Source organism: Physcomitrium patens, chromosome 12, assembly GCF_059467195.1.
Source record: "Physcomitrium patens ecotype Gransden chromosome 12, ASM5946719v1, whole genome shotgun sequence".
NCBI lineage: Eukaryota > Viridiplantae > Streptophyta > Bryopsida > Funariales > Funariaceae > Physcomitrium > Physcomitrium patens.
Window position 1 is genome coordinate 12,074,170 of NC_143421.1, and position 18,788 is coordinate 12,092,957.

General features: G+C 32.7%; 1 protein-coding gene across 4 annotated transcripts; it reads left to right on the forward strand.

Annotated features, from left to right (window-relative positions):
- The first annotated feature begins 13,760 nt into the window (after positions 1 to 13,760).
- On the forward strand, positions 13,761 to 17,581 carry LOC112289913 (protein yippee-like At5g53940). 4 transcript variants are annotated; one of them, XM_024535645.2, is made up of 6 exons: positions 13,761 to 14,291; positions 15,564 to 15,748; positions 15,936 to 15,979; positions 16,304 to 16,412; positions 16,851 to 16,906; positions 17,172 to 17,581. In XM_024535645.2, the coding sequence occupies exons 2-6, from the start codon at positions 15,653 to 15,655 to the stop codon at positions 17,233 to 17,235; spliced, it is 369 nt and encodes a 122-aa protein (XP_024391413.1). In that variant the 5' UTR covers positions 13,761 to 14,291; positions 15,564 to 15,652; the 3' UTR covers positions 17,236 to 17,581. The 4 variants fall into 4 exon arrangements, with proteins under 4 accessions (XP_024391413.1, XP_024391417.1, XP_024391414.1 ...); XM_024535646.3 differs by lacking the exon at positions 13,761 to 14,291 and adding an exon at positions 15,291 to 15,439; XM_024535649.3 differs by lacking the exon at positions 15,936 to 15,979 and having other exon boundaries at positions 13,788 to 14,291.
- The last annotated feature ends 1,207 nt before the right edge of the window (positions 17,582 to 18,788 follow it).

Sequence of the window (18,788 nt, forward strand, 5' to 3'; positions counted from 1 at the left end):
AAAAAAACAACTCCTTTATCTAGTACCTTTGTAAAATCTTTACATTATTTTCTTGAATGATCTGTGCTATCACATCACATGCATCTACATACAACATCTTTCATTGGTCTCGATTTTTGTCTTGTTGATATTCTTCATGTTTGACCCTTCTTCTCAAGTTTTGTAAATTTAATTTGTAAAGCTTTCATCTCATATATGATTTCATCCATGCTTATATTTTTTGATATAGATATTGAAGATTGAGTCATAGATGTAAGATGAGTAGAAGGTATTTTTGTCTTAGATGCTTGTAATAGTTTTTGAATATCCACCTTATTTTTTTTTTCTTTTTCTTTTTACAAGTAATCTTATTCCTTCTTCCACTTTCTCCCAATTTATTATCAATCTTTCTTTTTCTTCTTTATCTTCAAGCAAAATTTCCAACTTCTCTTATAATTCTCGATCAATTGCTTGAAGAAATAACTCTACTTTGTTTGAATCTAATAATTGTCTTTTTTTTTTTTATATATAAATACAAATATTACTTTTTAAACTCTTTCAATAATTTTATTGCTTGGAAATCCTTCTTAGGTCTTTCAATCCATTCAAAAAATAACTTCTTTATAATTTTTTTACTATTTTTTTTAAAAAAATCATCTTTTAATGCTTGAGATAAATTTTTCCATGAATCTCCAAATTATCATATAATAGACTTTACATGACTTCTTATTTCTAAGAAGTAGATAGTTTAAATAATTGAACCATCTTCCTTTCTGAAACATGCTTCAATTCTATTTCCTCTACATAATACCTTAGATACTTTGTAATATCCTTCCCTTCAAATTAATTGATCTTGTTCACAACTGCTTGTAATGCATTGTTTGCTATGCCCTCTTTGTAATCTTTAACCTATTGCTATTGCATGAATAAGATAAAAGCCTCAAACATGCTTGCAAAGTTGGGATCAAAATATATACCTTGTCCTCCACTAGTTCTACCACTTGTAGCTCTAATTGATGTACCACCCATAGCACCTCTTTCAACTCTCTTGCCTTCCTTTTCTATAGTTTAAATAATCTAAGCTAACCAAATACCTTCTACCTCAAGTCTTTTATGTTGGATTCACCAAAATATGTCATATTACGTGGCATTTGGCTTGAGAGTGCACTAAGTACCTTATAAAAGAAGTTAAAAGGAAAATTGTAACAACAAGTTGTAACAACTCTAATAGATTCTTATATAAATTATAATTAAAGATTAGCAAATATTATCAAACATCAATCAAATTTAATTAAAATTTAAAAGAATTATATAAAAAATACAAAGAATTTTTAGAGATTCTTTAAAAAAATCATAAAAAAAAATACAAAAACTCAAAAAGTATATATATATATAAATCTTAATAAAATATTAAAATATAAACCTTAATAAAATCTCAATCAAAATCTATTCAAATCTTAATTAAATCTTAATCAAACTTTAATAAAATCTTTAAAAAAATTTAATCAAATCTTAATCAAACCTTGGTCAAATTCTTATCAAATCCTAATCAATTTCTAAATAAGTCCTATTTAAATCTTGGTCAAATTTTAGTCAAATCCTAATCAAATTTTAATCAAATCCTAAATAAATTCTAATCCAATTCTAATCAAATCTTAAATAAATCGTAAGAAAATCCTAGGAAAATCCTAAATAAGTCCTAATCAAATCTTAAATAAATTCTAGTCAAATCTTAGACAAATCGTAATCAAATTTAATTTGAAAAAAATTCTTAATGAAGATTTGATAGTAATTGATAAAGTCCAAAAAAACATTGCCCATTTCTTATTGTTATTAAAATATTTCAATGTATAAAGATTGAATCTTCTTTGGATCCATCATATATCTTTTGTTGAAAATGATATATCCTAAGAAGTCAACTTAAGTAGTGTAGAATACACACTTTTCCAACTTAGTATACAATCTTGCATCTCTAAGTTTTTTTAACACATGGCAAATATGAAATTTATAATATTTTATATTTTTAGAATAAATTAAAATATTATCTAAGTAATAGATAAAAAAATCATCTAAAAACTCATAAAAAATATCATTCATAAAATGTTGAAAAGTAATTGGTGTATTTGTGAGTCTAAAAAGTATGACATTATACTCAAAATATCCATACCTTATTCAAAATGTAGTCTTTTATTCATCTTCTTCTTTAACAGAGACCAAGTTGTATACTTCTTGTAGGTCTATTTTTATATAAATCTTAGCTTGATTTAATTGATCAAGAAGTCTACATATCAAGAAAAAAGAATATTTATTTTTAATAGTAATCTTGTTGAATCTTTGATAATCTACACACATTCACATTGATCAATCTTTTTTCTTTACAAATAAGATAAGAATTCTAGCAGGAGATTTTGAATGACATATAAAATTCTTTTCCAAGTTCTTTTTAATGTATTTCTTAAGTTTAGCTAATTCATTTTGTGATAAACTATAAATTAGATCAAATAATAGTTGACTTCTCTCTTTAAGGTCAATTGAGCAATCATATGGACGATGCTCTTAGAGAACATCTAAATTTTTCTTCTCAAAAATATCTTAAAAATATTAATATCGACTTAGAATGCTACTTGAAGTCTTTCTATCATTAAAAATGGTTGTGGCATAAATAAAAAACAACAATCTTTCTTTTGAAGCATGCAAAAAAGCTTTTGTACCTACGAGTATAGATTTAGCTATACTAGATTCATGGCTTTTTACAAAACTCTTAATAGTGCTCTAAAAAAATTTAAGTTTATAAGAAATCCAATCTATTAGAGGATTATACTTTTTTAATTACAATAAATCTAAAATAACTAAATTAGAGGAAAATTTAATTATATTAAAAATTATGCAATTATTATGATCATTTATTACTACATATATAGGAAGTATTTTATGAGATAATAGATGGCCATCTATGACTTCTATACGTACTACTTTAATTTTTTATATTAACAATATTCTATGGCTTTTAACAAATTCTTCATCTAAAAAATAAGATAAGTTTTTTTAATCTTTGAAGGCAGAGGCTTTGTGATTATTAGGTCTTAAATGTATATCCATTATAAAATAAAGAAAAGGTTTTGCAAAGAGGATAGGACCTTCATTTGTACAAGTTTTCAAAAATTGTAGCTCCATAAATTTTTTTTTTTGACATTTTCTCATCTTTGATAATCGTACTTCTCATTTTGTAGTAGTGTTGTTTTTTTAGACAATTTTGAGTAGTGTGCTTAGCTTCTCCACAATATAAACATAATCCTTCTTGATGATGATGAGTTTTTTCTTGTTCAATAAGAGGTTTAAAATGTACCGCATCAATGTACATGTTTTCTACTTCAAGATGTTTAGATTGAAAGATTGTTAGTATTTTTATTGAATTATAATAGTGTAGAGGTTTTCTTGCATAATTTTCAAATTAAAATTCAAAAAGTCAATTGTCACACTTCACAGCAAAATCAATTGCTTGACTCAATGTCTAAGGATTAAATAAATTGAGTATCAATTTCTTTACTTCATATTATAATTCAAGGAGAAATTGGTTGATAAGGGCAATATCATCCTACTTAACATCAGTCACTAGTTCTTAAAATTGTGAACCATATGATGTCACTAATTGATTGCCTTCATACAAGATATAAATTTTATTAGTTGCAATACAAATTACATCATGTTTTCCATACATGGATCAAAATTCCACCAAAAAAGCCTCCAGATTATTCAATATTAGATATAGTTATTTAAAAAAAGATGAAAACTATGATAATATTGAACCTGAAAGAAGTGTACCAATAAATCTAAATTGTGATATCAACATTGGATAGCTTTAGAATTGAAGTTCAATCATAAATTATACTTAATTGATAAATCTTTAAAACTTGGATCTTGTACTATCAAACTTCTTGAATAAGGTGACTCTAAGTTCTTTAATATTGGAAGGATTTTCTACTATAGAAGATGAGATGTGATTTGGTATAGATGTTGAAGCGGCTCCAATCATCTCTGTATCTTCATATCTTCCCATCTTTATTGCTCTTAGTGGCGATAAATTGAGTTGATGCATCGTAAGGATCAAATCCCTCAATTGCTATTGCATTTGTGCCATTTCACTCTTCATTTCAAGAAGCTTACCATAATGACATTTAGAAAGAAAAAAATACGTAATATCACTTAAGACAAGCACAAGAGAGGACTTAAAAATAAAGAAGATACTAAAAATAATAATAGTTTAGAAGTGGATAATCCGCAATTTCTAACACCCTTATGACTTATCAAGAGAAAAGGATAATCTATTCTTAATGAAGAGAAGATAAAGCTCTAATATTGTAAGTGTACTCTTATCAATCTATCAAGGACATGAATTGAAAGAAGATGCATAAATTTAAGAAATCTATCTCAAAAGTAAAGTGAAAAAAGAAAAATAAAGTAATATGTATATTAAAAGGAAAATAAAATGGCTACTGCCAAAAGATAAAGAAAATATAGACTTTTGAATCTAGACTAGAAGCAAGAAAAGAGTTGATAAAAGTGAAGAAGGCTTCATTCTTGCCTTCATATATTCTATCTATGTAAATTCTATATAGCAACATTCTATAGGACATCCAAAAATGTATTGACTTTTCATGACATGTATCTTCACTTGTAAGGTAAGTTTTTTATATGGCCACCACATAATTAGCTTGTTCCACAAGCTACTAATACATATGATATATGGGTAGTTTATTGACCAAGTTTCTAATCTATCCATCAATTAAAAATATATATAAAGTCAAAATAGCATTTACAAAGCTTTTAAGAAGCTTTTCTAAAAGATATAATGAAATTAATCTACTTTTATATAATTCTACCTATCTAAGTAATAATTACAATAGATATATATTTGTGATATTCTAATCCTAAACCAAATTCTAATTAAAACCTAATCAATTCAATCTAATCCTAACATAATTTAGAACCTCAATAACTATTGATTGAACCTTTAATCTTTGATTTGCAAAAGAATCCTAGAGTTGCTGTAGGTGCCTAATTTTGTGCTTAAGGTCTGATTTCAATCGAGATTAATAATTGGTCCTCTTTAGATATCAAATTTTTTCTTTTTGAGTTAATTTTTACTAAAATAAACTCTTAATTTCTTCTTAAATATATTTATATTCTTTATTTTTTTAATCTATCTTATTTTATCTTATTTATGACCTTACAAAATTAATAGAAGCCTATTTTGTAAAAAGATAGCATTTACACCTTTAGTTTTACTTCTTTTTGGAGTATTTTCTATTTTCTAAGATTATTTGCTACAATATTTGGAGCAAGATCTTTTATAATATAGTAATTATTTCATTCTTTTCACCTATTAGTCATGATACATCACAACACCATGTGAATAAATAAGATATTTCAACCTATGTTACTGTTGCTTTAAGTCTAAAACTTCTATTACCTCAAATTCTTGATTATTATCCACTTCTATAGGAAGTGATGGTATTTATCTTATTTCTAACATATTCATTGTCTTATATGGCTCCAAAAGAGTCTCATAAAATACAAGATGGATTTTCATAGACTCTGATAGATATAATTGATAAGCGGCTGGATTGACTTGTTCACAAATAAAAAATGGTCCAATTCTATGAGAATCCAACTTGTCACAATGGCAAATAGTTTAATATTATGACAAAGTATTTGTATTTTATTACCAATGTAGAAATGAGGTTGTTTCTTACATTAAGCATCCATGTTGCTCTTTTGTTGTTTTTGAGCTTCTTTTAGTCGCACCTTCAATGTTATATGTAGCTAAAATAAATGATTTACCAAATCTTTTGACACAAGATTATTAATTTTTGAAAAGTCAAAAGTATCAAATTGTAGATGATAATTATAATTAGTTAAGAAAGGTATTTGTTGCATAAAAGAACTCATTATATTATTATGAGAAAATTCTACAAATGCAAAAGAGTTGTCCAATCATCTTGTAAATTATTGATGGAACACCTTAAATACTACTCCAAAACTTAATTTACATGCTTTATTTGTCCATTAGTTTGAGGGTGAAAAGACAAATGTAGTTTATATCTACTTTTAGAATCTTGAAAAGTATTTTCTAAAATCTTGATACAAATTGAGTTCTTTTATTCAATATAATATCTTTAGGCAATCCATGATAGCAATAAATATTATCAAAAAAAAACTTAGTTGTTTTTTTTACTTGTGATAGATTTTGTACATGATATAAAATATGCCATTTTGGTGAAATGATCTACTATCACAAATATAGAGTCATAAGAACCTGAGACTAGAAGATCTATAATAAAATCAATAGAAATAAAAGGCCATGGTTTTTTTAAAATGTATAATAGTTGGAAAAGTCCATAAAATCAATGAAGTGGAGTTTTTGACCTTGAATAAACATTACATGACTAAATAGAATCTTTCATTACCTTCCAAATTTGTAGCCACCAAAAATCTTTAAATATAAGTTCTAAAATCATATTGTATCCAAAATATCTAGATGCTAGAAAGTCATGATATACTTGAAGAACACATAAACATATTTTTTCTTTTGAAATATATAGGTATTCTTTGAAATAGAATAGGTTTTTTTTAACTCAAAATTCGAAGCATCATGAGACTTAAAAGAAAGATTCTTAATACTATGAACAAGATGATCAAAGGATAAACTTGATTAAATATTTTTGATAAAAGTTGAATTGATAGTCAATATTGATTTTATTGCTCAAAAATAGAAATACTTTGGCTTCAAGAAAATTATTCTTTGTTGATCAAAAGATATATTTCTTTCTTTTGATAGAAGATAAAAATAGCTAAAAAGGGTGTTTGATAAACCTTGCTATTTTTTGGATCATTAAATGGTCTTAATGTCATTTTTTGATAAAGACATGCTCCAACAAGCTTAGCAATTATTCAAAATATATGCTCACATAAAGTATTTAAGATTCTTGTACTCAATATAAATAGTGATTGCATGAAAAGTGTCTTCTAAATAATGGTACCATTCTTCAAACAAATCTACAATTACAGGAAGCTCTTTGTCATGAATGTCATAGTTAATCTTATCTACTAAAAAATTTCTTGAATAAAAAGCCATTGAGCGAATTTTATTATTTTTTTTTAATTGTGATGATACGACATCCAAAGCAAAGTTTGACACATTTATTTCTATAAAAAATGGCTTAAAAAAGTTTATGCCATACAAGATTGATGGAAAAATAAAGATTATCTTTAAAGCTTCAAATCATATTTTTTTCTCTTGATTCCATTGAAGTTTTTCTTTATAAGTCAAATGTATAAGTAGAGCTATAATTTGAAAGAAGTTCTTAATAAAGATTTGGTAGTAGTTGGCAAATTCTAAAAAACATTAGATGTCTCTTATCGCTTTTGAAATCTTCCCATTTATATTAGTTTGAACCTTCTTAAGATCCATTATAAGTCCATTATTTAAAATGATATATCTAAGAAGTTGACCTGAGTAGTGTGGAATACATAATTTTTTATCTTTTCATAAAATCTTCCATCTTTTAGTTTTTGTAATACACAACAAATATAAAGTTCATATTTTTCTATGTTCTTAGAACAGATTAAGATGTTGTGTAGGTAATAGACAACAAAATCATCTTTAAATTCTCAAAAAAGATTATTTATTAGATGTTGAATAGCTATTGGTATATTTGTAAGTCCAAATGGCATGATGTTATATTCAAAATATCCATATCTTATTTAAAATGCAGTCTTTCATTCATCTCTTTTTTTGTTGTGTATTAGATTGTATGTTCTTTGCAGATCTATTTTTGTATAGATTTTAGCTTGATTCAACTCATCAAGAAATTCAGATATCAAAAATAATAAGTATCTATTCTTGATGGTGATTTTGTTGAATCCTTGATAATTAATACACATTCAAAATGATCCATTATTTTTCTTCACAAATAAAATTAGAGCGCCTATTGGAGATTTGAAATGGCATATAAAGCTTTTGGCTAGATTTTCTTCAATACATTCTTTAAGTTTAGTCAAAACGGCGATTGAGCTCTTTCTTGAAGGTCAATTGAGTAGTCATAGGAACAATGTTTTAGTAGAGTATTTGCATTCTTTTTCTCAAATACATCTTGAAAATCTTCATATTGGCTAGGAATGCAACTTGAAGTCTTTCTCTCATTAGAAATAAGTGCAACATAAATGACACAAGATAATTCTTCTTTTGCAACATGCAAAAATACTCTTGTATCTATAATTATAGATATAATTGTACTAGACTTATGACTTTTTACTTGATCAACTATACTCTTAGTTATACTTTTAGAAAAGTCAAGACTACAAGAAATCTAATCTATTTTTTATTTATATTTTTGTAGCCATGATAAATATAAAATAATTAGATTAGAAAAAAATCTAATAATATTAAATATTACAAAAATAATATAATCATTAATTGTTACTTCTATAGGAAGAATTTTATAAGTAACATTTTCTAAAGACAATGGACAACCATCTATGACTTCTACTTGAATAGGTTTAGTTTTCTTTACTAAAGGTTTGTTATATCTTTTAGCAAATCCTTCATCTAAAAAATACGCCAAAGCTCTTGAATCTAACAAGGTAAAGGCTTTGTAATATTTAGATTCTAAAATAATATTTATTATAAAATAAAGAGAAGATTCTGAAGAAAGAATAGGACCCTCATTAGGTATTGTATAAGGTTCTAGTCGCACAGTCCCTATTATAACTTAATAAACTTGTTTTCTGACATATTATCTTCTTTGACTGTTATACTCCTCATTTTCTCATTGCGTTGCTTTTTTGAATAATGTTTAATAATATGCTTAGATTCTCTATAATATAAGCACAATATTTTTTGATAATGATGAATCTTTTTTTGTTCAGTAAGAAGTTTGAAATGTCCCGTATTAACTTCCATATCCTCTACTTTTGAATATTTTTGTTGAAAAGATGTTAGCATTGTCATTGAATTATGATAATTTTGAGATGTAGTTATGTGACTCTTAGTTTAAAATTCAAAAATTTGATTGTTACACCTCATAATAAAATCAATTGCTTGATTCAATATTTAAGGTTCAAATAAATTGAGCATCAATTTTTTTTATCTAATATTATAATCTATAAAGAAATTGGCTAATAAATGCAGTAATATCTTATTTGATATCAATTGCAAGTTATCAAAACTATAAAGCATATAACATTATTGATCAATTGTCTTGTTGTAAAATATGGATCTTATTAGTTGCAACAAAAATTACATCATATTCACTATACATGGATCAAAATTCCATCAAAAAAGCCTCCAAATTATCTAATATTAGATCTTGTTGTTTAAAAAAAGATGAAGAGCATGATAATGCTCAATCTAAAAGGAGTATACTAATGAATGTAACTTGCAATCCTCAAGTTGGATAGCTTTAAAGTTGAAGTTCAATCACAAGTTGCACTTGATTATTAAATCTTCAAAACTTGGATCTTCTACCATCAAACTTTTTGAGTAGTACAACCCTTGATTTTTTAATACTAAAAAGGCATTCGACTATAGGAACATGATTTGGTGCAAATGTTGAAGCAACTCCAATCATCTCTAAATCTTTGTTCTTTGCCATTCTTGTTGCTTCCTATAGCCATAAATTTAATTGATACATTACAAGCATTAACTCCTTCAATTACTCTTGCATTTGTGCCATTGCATTCTTCATTTCAAGAAGCTCTACTTTGATAATACTTAAAGAAGAAAAGATGTCTGATATTGCTCAAGACAAATAAAAGAGAAGACTTAAAAACAAAGAAAAAATATTAAAGACAATATTAGTTTAGATGAAGGTAATCTACAACTTCTAATATACTTAAGTCTTATCAAGAAAAAGAGATAATCTACTCTTAATTTAAAAAAGATAAAACTTTGATATTCTAAGTATCTTCTTGTCTATTTTTCAAAGAAAAGAACTTGATAAAAGTAGATAAATAAGTGAGATTCTTTCAAAGAAATATGAAAAAATAGAAATAAAAAATTATGTATGTTAAAAAATTAAAAAAAATTGAAATGACAATTACGAAAAGACAAGAAAATTAGAGACTCTTGAAAATCTAGACTAGAAGCAAAAAAAGAATTGAAAAGAATGAAGAAAACTTTATTCTTCCATCTAAATATATAATCTACTTAGAATCTATGTAGCAACATTCTATAGGACCTCCAAAAATGTCTTGACTTTGCATGATACGTTGTCGTGTTGTAACACGAGTATACCGTAAAAACATAAAGAAAGGGGACTTTTATTAATGTTCAGTTACCTCGAATATTGGGAGCAACGACCAACTCCAGTGCAAATACTGAGTGGCCAGGTTCAGTCACCCCGTTACAGTCAGCCGGGGCATACTGAAATGCTCTGTTCGATTCCAATAACGGGAGTCAGTAGGAAGAGAAAGGACCAATTCACATGACGGGTGAGCTTGGTTTGAAGAGCCAATTGGATCCAATTTCAAGAATCCAATCCAGGTCCTCTTACCCAATATGAGACCTGAATTGGTCGGGCAACCCAATGCAGTCTAATTACGGGAAAATCCAGGTCTTACTACGGGCCTCAGCCAATCTGACGCAAAGGACCAATTTGATCCAATTTCGGAAACATCCGGGTCTTACTACTGGACTCTTAGCCAATATGAGACCTGAATTGGTCGAGCGACTCAATGTGGTCCCGATTACGGGGTTTCGATTCTGTTTCAGGCTGTCCTGTTCTCTATGCCATTTCAAGGAACGTTGTTTTTGGTAAAAAGATCTCTTAAAGATAAAAATGGAGGAGAAAGCTCTGATGACGAGAGCCAATTTCGGATCAAGCTCTAACGGTGGGAGCCAATTCCGGATCCAAGACGGAGGATTGAGGAAATTCAGAATTAAGGTTAAGAAATGAGAGGGAGGAAGAATAAGTTTTTTGGGGAGTTTTTTTTGAAGAATCAGAGAGCTAGCTTCATGCTTCGGGGTGGAAAAAAAAGACAGAGAATTGGGTTTTTTTTCTTCATAGGGTTTTGGGAAGACTGAGGCAATCGTTACTGAAGTTAGTGTTGTAATGGTGAATCGGGATTTTTAATGAAGTGGATTTGATTACTCTTGACTGTTTTGTGAAATCGAGTTACGTCTGTGATGAAGAGTTAAAAGGGTGTCTATAGGATTGAATATGCGAAGTGAATGAAATTTATTGGGTTAATCTAACAAGACAGTCAGTGGATACAAGATCATGAGTATAAAGCGGTATCGAAGATTAGTAGTTTGGATTGTTCAGGGTTCTCTGTAACGTCTAGAGACCTACCGGCTGGGGCAAAAAAGACTTCGACAAGCAGTCGAAGGGCATCCGTATAGATTTACGATGTATTCTTGCAGTTGTTTGTATTCCAACAGTCAAAAACTGATAAACTGCTTGAATATTGGCGAATCTCCATACTACCTTCTATAGCGAGACGCTCGACGCGTTCTCGAGCAGGAAAGCACATAATACGACAACGTATCTTAATTTGCAAGGCAAGTTTTTTTATATGAGTGCCATATAGTTAACTTTTTCCACAAGCTACCAATACATGTCGTATGTGGTTAGCTTGTTGACCAAGTTTCTAATCTACTAATCAACTAGAAACATATGTAAAGTCAAAACAATATCTAAAAAGCTTCTAGAAAGTTTATCTAGAAGGTATTTTGAAATTAATCTATTTTTATCTACTTTTACCTATTCATATTATTTAGATAATAATTACAACAGATATATATCCATAATACATTACTCTCTTATGTCACTAAAAAAGAGATTTTGCTTGGTCGATTACATCTATGTTGTAATCAAATTGATATAATTTTATTTTATTTTATGGATTTTCATTGATTTAGTATTTTTATTAGTTGCCATTATTAATGTCAACTAAAATTTAAAGACTTAAATGGAGAAATCTCATTGACTTAATAATCTTTTCAAGTTAAGTTTTGTTAGTAGTTTTGAAAGAGAAAAAATGATTTTTTTGTGAGATTTTACTTGGCTATAGTGATTAGTCTTTTAATAAAGTTTTTAGGATTTTTCTAATAGACACTTATACTCTTGGATTCTTTTTTTGTGGTGTAAGAGATAGTTTAATTTAGTAGACTTTAGATTTTCCATCTTTCCTTAAAATTGTCTTGCTTATGCATTTATATTTGGTTTAGATTGCATACTTCATGTCAATTTTGTGATACTCAATCTCTTATATATCACAATCTTTATATACACGACAATGCCTTTTTTGCTTCTTTTTTAGTTTTAAGAATTTTTAGTTTTCTTATCTTTAAGAATAGTTGTTCTAATTTATTCTAAAATAAATATATTTTCTTATTTTTTATTTTTGTTATCATTATTTTTCTCATCTTTCTTTAATGTAGAGCTTACTTTATTTATTTACATACTTCGAATTCTTAGCTTTGATATGTTTCTTCTTATTTAAATATGAGATATGCTTTTATGGTTCAAAAAATCCATTATCTAACTTTGTATAAAACATAGATGCAAATTTATAACACACACTATATAAATTAGTCTCTTTCTATATCAACTCGCAAAGTTACTTGATTATGTTTTCTTAAACTGATTTTAAAAATAAGGTGTAATATAAATAATATTTATAATACTTTAGTAAATAAAAAGCTAATGATGTTTGATTAAAAATCAATAAAAAATTTATACATGTCAGATAAATAATACCTATTTCCAAAAACATCTTGAATCCTTTTCAAACATAGATTTAATCTATACATTATTTTGAAGATGCCATATGGTTATTAAGATTTATTTTATTTTATTTTAATATTGAGATTTCTTACATTTAAGAGGCTATTACAATTAATACATAAGAATCTTAGTTTAAAAAGCTCATTTTTTTTACAACAATAAATTCATACATTATTTCCATCTGGATTAGTGCATAACACACACTACAATTGAGATTGTTGTATACTAACATTTGTAACATTTTAAGAACCAATGCATGAATATTTCACTCATACACGAATTACACAATGAAAAAGTAATCAACAGTTACAAACATGCAAACTCAAGTACCAGTGAATATGGTGTTTCGTCTTCATCACATCAGCCATTGTTCCCACGAGATGTTGCATGCATGATAGAGCAATAATAAAGGCAACATGGCGCACAAGGGGAGAGAAGGGGGGGGGGTGGGCATGCACCGAGTGTCGTGACGTCAAGGCCCCAACCAACGGGCCTGGCTCCCATTGGGGGGTAGCTTGGGGTGACTTCCCAACGCAGTCCGCCTAAAGCACCGCCGTCGCAGCGCCTTCCGCCCGCAGGCTTACACACCCCTTCCCCACCGTGACGCCACCGCAGCCATTTACTTTTTCGGGTTTTGCTCCTCCCACCTTTTTGACTGCTTCCGCCATTCCGTCCGTGTTGCCCGAATGTGCAATCCGTGGCGACGCTCCATGGCCTGAAGCGAGCTGACTGGACTGGTGGTGTTGGTAGTAGTAGTGGTAGTGATGGCGGGTGCCTCCGAAAGGGTTACGCGAGAACCACTAGACCTCCGAACGTGCTTTGGAGCGAGAGCTCCAACGAACGAAGCAGACCGACTTTATGCAGATGAACGGAATCCGGGACCGACAAGGAAGGCGCATCGTCAAAAGGATGTGGGGGGCATGGGAGTGGGGAAAGGTGAAAAAACAAAGGGGGAATCGGGTGCAAAAAGGCGATTGATGATGCGAGGTGGATGAACGCAGAGTGGGAGCGGAGGAGGAGGAGGAGTTGCGTAGGCGTGGGTGTGCGTGCGTGTGGGCACCTGCCCGTCCGCTCGCCTGCCTGCCTGCCTGCCTGCGTGCCTACGAGGCTATTGCTGGCCTCGTCTGTGCCTCGGTTGCTTGGGTGGCCCTTGCACAGACAGTCCAGGCCCTACTCCCCTGCGTGTCTTATTGCTTTCTCCGCTCCTTTGCCCTCGCTTCTCATCCTGGTCTCGCTCGCCTGCCTTTTCTGCCGCGCTGTTGTTCCGTATCAGTTGCCTTCTGGGCGGCTGTAATTCTCGTTTTGAGACGGAGAGCTGCTGTCATTCCTTCGCTATGTGCTGTCTTGGTTTCTGCGTGGTGGGCAAGCACCTTAGCCTGTAGTGGAGTGTGTTGTGGAGCGAGCGTTCGAAGAGAAGTGCATGTGTGTATGTGTGTGAGAGAGAGAGAGTAAGAGCGAGTGAGAGAAGGGGAGGGAGGAGACGTGGGAGGTGCAATCAGATACGGATTTTCGGGTGATTTTCAGGTTCGGATGGTTCGTCTCATTTGAGTGTTCGGTGGGTGTGTGGATGCCTGCTTGGTGTATGAGTGTGTGTGTGTTGAGATGAGGTTGTTGATCGTTTTGTGGGTAAAAAGTTTGTGAATTAGTTGGTTGGATCCAGTTCTCATGTTTGGTCTTAATTTGGTGGGCATTAAGTTCGGTTTGTATGCGCGCGAAATTCGATCTTCGCGTTCAACTTGAATGTGTTGGTTGTTATGCTCTCGCACGGCTTTTGGAGAAGGAAATTGGGCGTCGCCTGTATACACGTCTGTTTGCCTTTGGTTGCGTCAATATGAGTAGTCATAGTCTGTTTGGGGAGCGTGGTTGTTTGGGTCTTCGTGAAAATCCTCATCGCCAACCCCGAGAGGTTCCACTGACGTGGTTTGTACGCATATAACTGCATCTCGGGCCTTGCATTTACGCAAGAATTTATCGATTGTCAGTGTGAATTTTCTCATAACGCTCTATCGATTGCGACAATTGTACGCTGTGAGGGAAGTTCGTCAACTATCCTTATTCTTTATCACGTGTCCTTGATATTCGAACCTTGGTGACTGTACCTCTCAGATACATGTGGTGATAGGATTAGTTTCTTGCATGCCAAACGTGCGTTGTCTCTACTTTTAGAATCTCCACTTTGATATGCTCGCGATTTTGCTATCACCCCATTTGGCTCTTGAACTGTAAGCTCAAGTTTGCAGTACGTATTTCATGGACATTGTACAATTCGGGGCCGAATGTTTAGCGTGCACTCCGTCCGGCGCTTGTTGGGCTTTGGCGTATTTCTTGGTCCTTCTATGTATTGTCTCTGAGTAGTTTTTGGTCCATGTCGTGATGGTAAATATTTTGGATGTCAATGGCAACGATTTCTCGTCTCTTTCGTTGTGAATTCTCGTATCTGATCCAGATTTTGATCCAATCGTGGAGGCATGATTGATTTGCAGTGTATGGGGGTTCTTGTGGGTGTGCTTTCTAGTCTGTGTATGACGGTTCTGTATGGCTGTACAGTAGTTTAGTCATACCTGTTGGTTAGAGCTGCAGTCTCGTTATTGTGTGTTGTCTCGCTATTGCCTTTTAGTGAGTTGTCTCCAATGAAAGATGGCAGTCCATCTTGCGTGAGATTGATCTGAAGGGTGAGTACAAGCCACAGGGAGTTACTGTGTACTTCGGTTCTGCAGAATGTGATTGCTGAAGTGCAATGTACCCACTGAAAAATGTCTTTCTGAAAGTGTCGTTCCTTCATGGCATTTTCTGCAGTTGATAGGGATGGGATTTCAATCGTGCGAACTGTAGGGTGCGTTGTTTGTAATTTTAAGTGCATTCAAGAGACAAGGAGAGGGGACACCATGGGCAGGTTGTACTTGATACAGTTGGATGGGCGCATCTACAGCTGTCGACATTGCCGCAGTCACTTGGCTCAGTGTGATGAGCTGGTCTCGAAGGTGTGGAAGTCAATTTCTTGAGTTCTTCGGTCTCTCCTGTATTATAACTCACCTGGTCTCGATATTTGCAATTTTGACATCTGGTTTTCTTCGCTCTTACGGTACAAGTTTGAATGCTTTAGATTGACGCTTGTCATCTAAAATTTGTTGTTCCATGTTTTCATTGTCTCGTTCGCTCTTTTTGCAGTCATTTCACTGTCGGCACGGGAAAGCCTACCTTTTTAACACTGTGTAACTGTCTATCCCCTCTTAATGCCTGGCGTCGTAGTAACCTACGCATTATTGCATTTCTCTAGTAAATGGGATCATCATTCACATTTTGTTTCAGAAGTTTCAAGAACCGTTTCTTTACGTGTCACATTGGTGATTTTGAAATACCTACCCAAGATGTGTAGAGGAGAATTAAATCAGACTTGCATTGGCAGTAAGCACATTTAAGAAGCTTGAAGTGAGAGGTTCTTAAGACTTTCTTTCTTTGCTTTTTGAATGTTTTTTAGATGAGAAACTCGGTTACAGAAATATCTTGTAGTCTGAAGAGCTCGACTTGAATTGCAGGGTGAACGTCTCTGTCGGGCCACTAGAGGATCGAATGATGACCACCGGCAAGCATGCGGTGGCTGATATTTTCTGCAACAGTTGCCAGCAAGTTGTGGGTTGGAAATATGTATTACTTCTTAAACATACCTCTATCTCTAGTCCTGTATTAATCAAACCTCAGTGAACATTCATGCTGCCCCTTATTCTTGGAACACTTGGGGAAAGAATCAAACATTGCAGTGGAAATTTCTTTGCGTAGTTCTTCTGTGGGGTCAAAATAGGAGCAAGACCTTATTTACAAGTTTTGGGGTGCATTGCATGACATATTCGATAGTGAGTAACTTCAGGATGGCACTTTTTACCTGGTTTCGGTAAACACCTTTTGGAATGATCTCTAATCTTTTCTGGAGATGTCTGTTGTGACGTGAATGCAACTGGTAGAGTTCCATCCTTTTGATTTTGTTTGGGGACTGAAATTTTCAAGTCTTTCAGTTTGGAATTCTTTTTCGGGTGTGTGTCTTTCTCAAAGATAAAGTGTTAAATACGGTTTATCTGTGGTGAGCAGGAAGTGGCTTATGAGAAGAGCCAGAAGTACAAAGAGGGCAAGTTTATTCTTGAGCGGTATGCCCTGCTCCCGTAGTTAGACATCCAAGTCACGCATATTTGCTCTGCCCCGTGAACCTGTCAGATGTCGTGGTACTCCATGTAGATATATGATTATCTCATGGAGCATTTTGGACTGCATTTGAATCAAGCTGAACACACTCACTAATAGCCACATCCACTGAGATGCACCATCGGAAACTCCACAAGAAGAATGAGAGGTGTGGTTTTTGTGGTAAGCTTTGGTTGGAGCACCTGTCAATCATTCTCTTTACTGCAACAGAGCCAAGATGGTCGATGGTGACGGCATCGATACATTTCACTTTAGCGATGGAGATGATGAGTAATTCATCACATTATCCTCTCCACAGCTCAGGGCGCTGTAGTGGCGCAATCATTTGAAGGTGCTATTTGGTGCATTCTGCAAACCAAGACTCAGCATTGGGCCTCTTCAACATCATTGGTTTCAGTTTTTCTGTTATTTCTCTTTCTATTTGTGAAGATCAATAATCCATTTCATGGGCTTGACCCAGCGGAAAAATCGCTGCATTGATTTGGACAGAGTTCTTATAGTATACTTGTACAAATTTAAAAATGCCCAATGTGCGCTTCTAGAAGCAAACACTGACACAGATAGATGTACATACTGTTTTCTCGAAGTTTTTCACGTGAAATTATTAATTTTTTCTTTCATACCATTTCTCCCAATCATCTTACCTCACAACATAGTATCTCTTTTTCTCCCGATAGCGTTTATTACTTCTATTCAGCAATGCCTCTGTATCAATTATGAAACAAATCAACATGGACTTGGCTGTCAGACCTTTTTGCTGCACATGAGTGAGAAGTAGAAGATTCAAACAATCTTACACTTAGGTGTCAATCTTCTGATGTTGCCAATGTGGGCTTCAGTTCAACACTGCCTGTGGATAACCGCATTACATCAGCCGGCATTGATGGTACCTCGAACTGCAGTGTCCCGTAGCTGCAACTGCTAGCTTGTGCGCTACATTGTTGTGTCAGTAAACTGTTGACACTTCAAAAAGCAGCTCTGTCCCAGTAAGTTAGCGATTACGGAGTTTCACAGCCTGGGATAGACTGGATCCAGCCAAACTCTGCCTGCATCAGCAGCTTCCTCATCATTCGCACTCATGTTGGCTGTTCATCGCTTTGAATTACATTATTGGGTGCTTCCTGGCCGGAAGGGCAATATATTATGTTCTTCACAGCTACCTGTGCAGATCCATGAGGACGAATACCGAAACATTGACTGCACATTCTCTCGATGAGGATTCTTCAGGGTTTATGATGCATCCACAGCAAGGCCACTCCTACCTCTCTCTCTCTTCTGCTAGCTTATATAAGTGAGTTGATGAGGCCTGCACTGGATATCTTTTCAAAAAACTGTGCAGATTTATGGCAATAAAGGCTTGTGAAAGTGTGCAGTGGTGTGCACAACAATGGCCCAGTTGCAATGCTACATTGACCATCACACCCACTTTAATGGAATATAGTCTGAAGTCAACTGTCATACTCCACCAACTCTCGCCACCCACTTCGGCAGGATGAATGTGGACACGGCAGTTTTGTGGTACCGGCGAGATGGTCTCGGTGAAGTAGACTGGTGAACCTTAGTGCAATCCTTTCTTGCCATCAGACTTCTTTCAGAGAAAAGCATGGTGTAAGGGGTGATTAGGTTTAGAGGAGAAAGCGAAATGTTTCAATTATTTTAATGATTGTGATCGGTTGAAATTAAGAAGTCTCTTTAAGTTGGCTTTATTTCTAGAAAAATCAACCGAAAAGGTCATAAAAAGAAAAGATGACATAAAATGTGTGTGTGTGTGTGTTTTCTTTTTTCCTTTTTTGGTTTTTTTGCTACATAAAATGATTAATTTTTTTT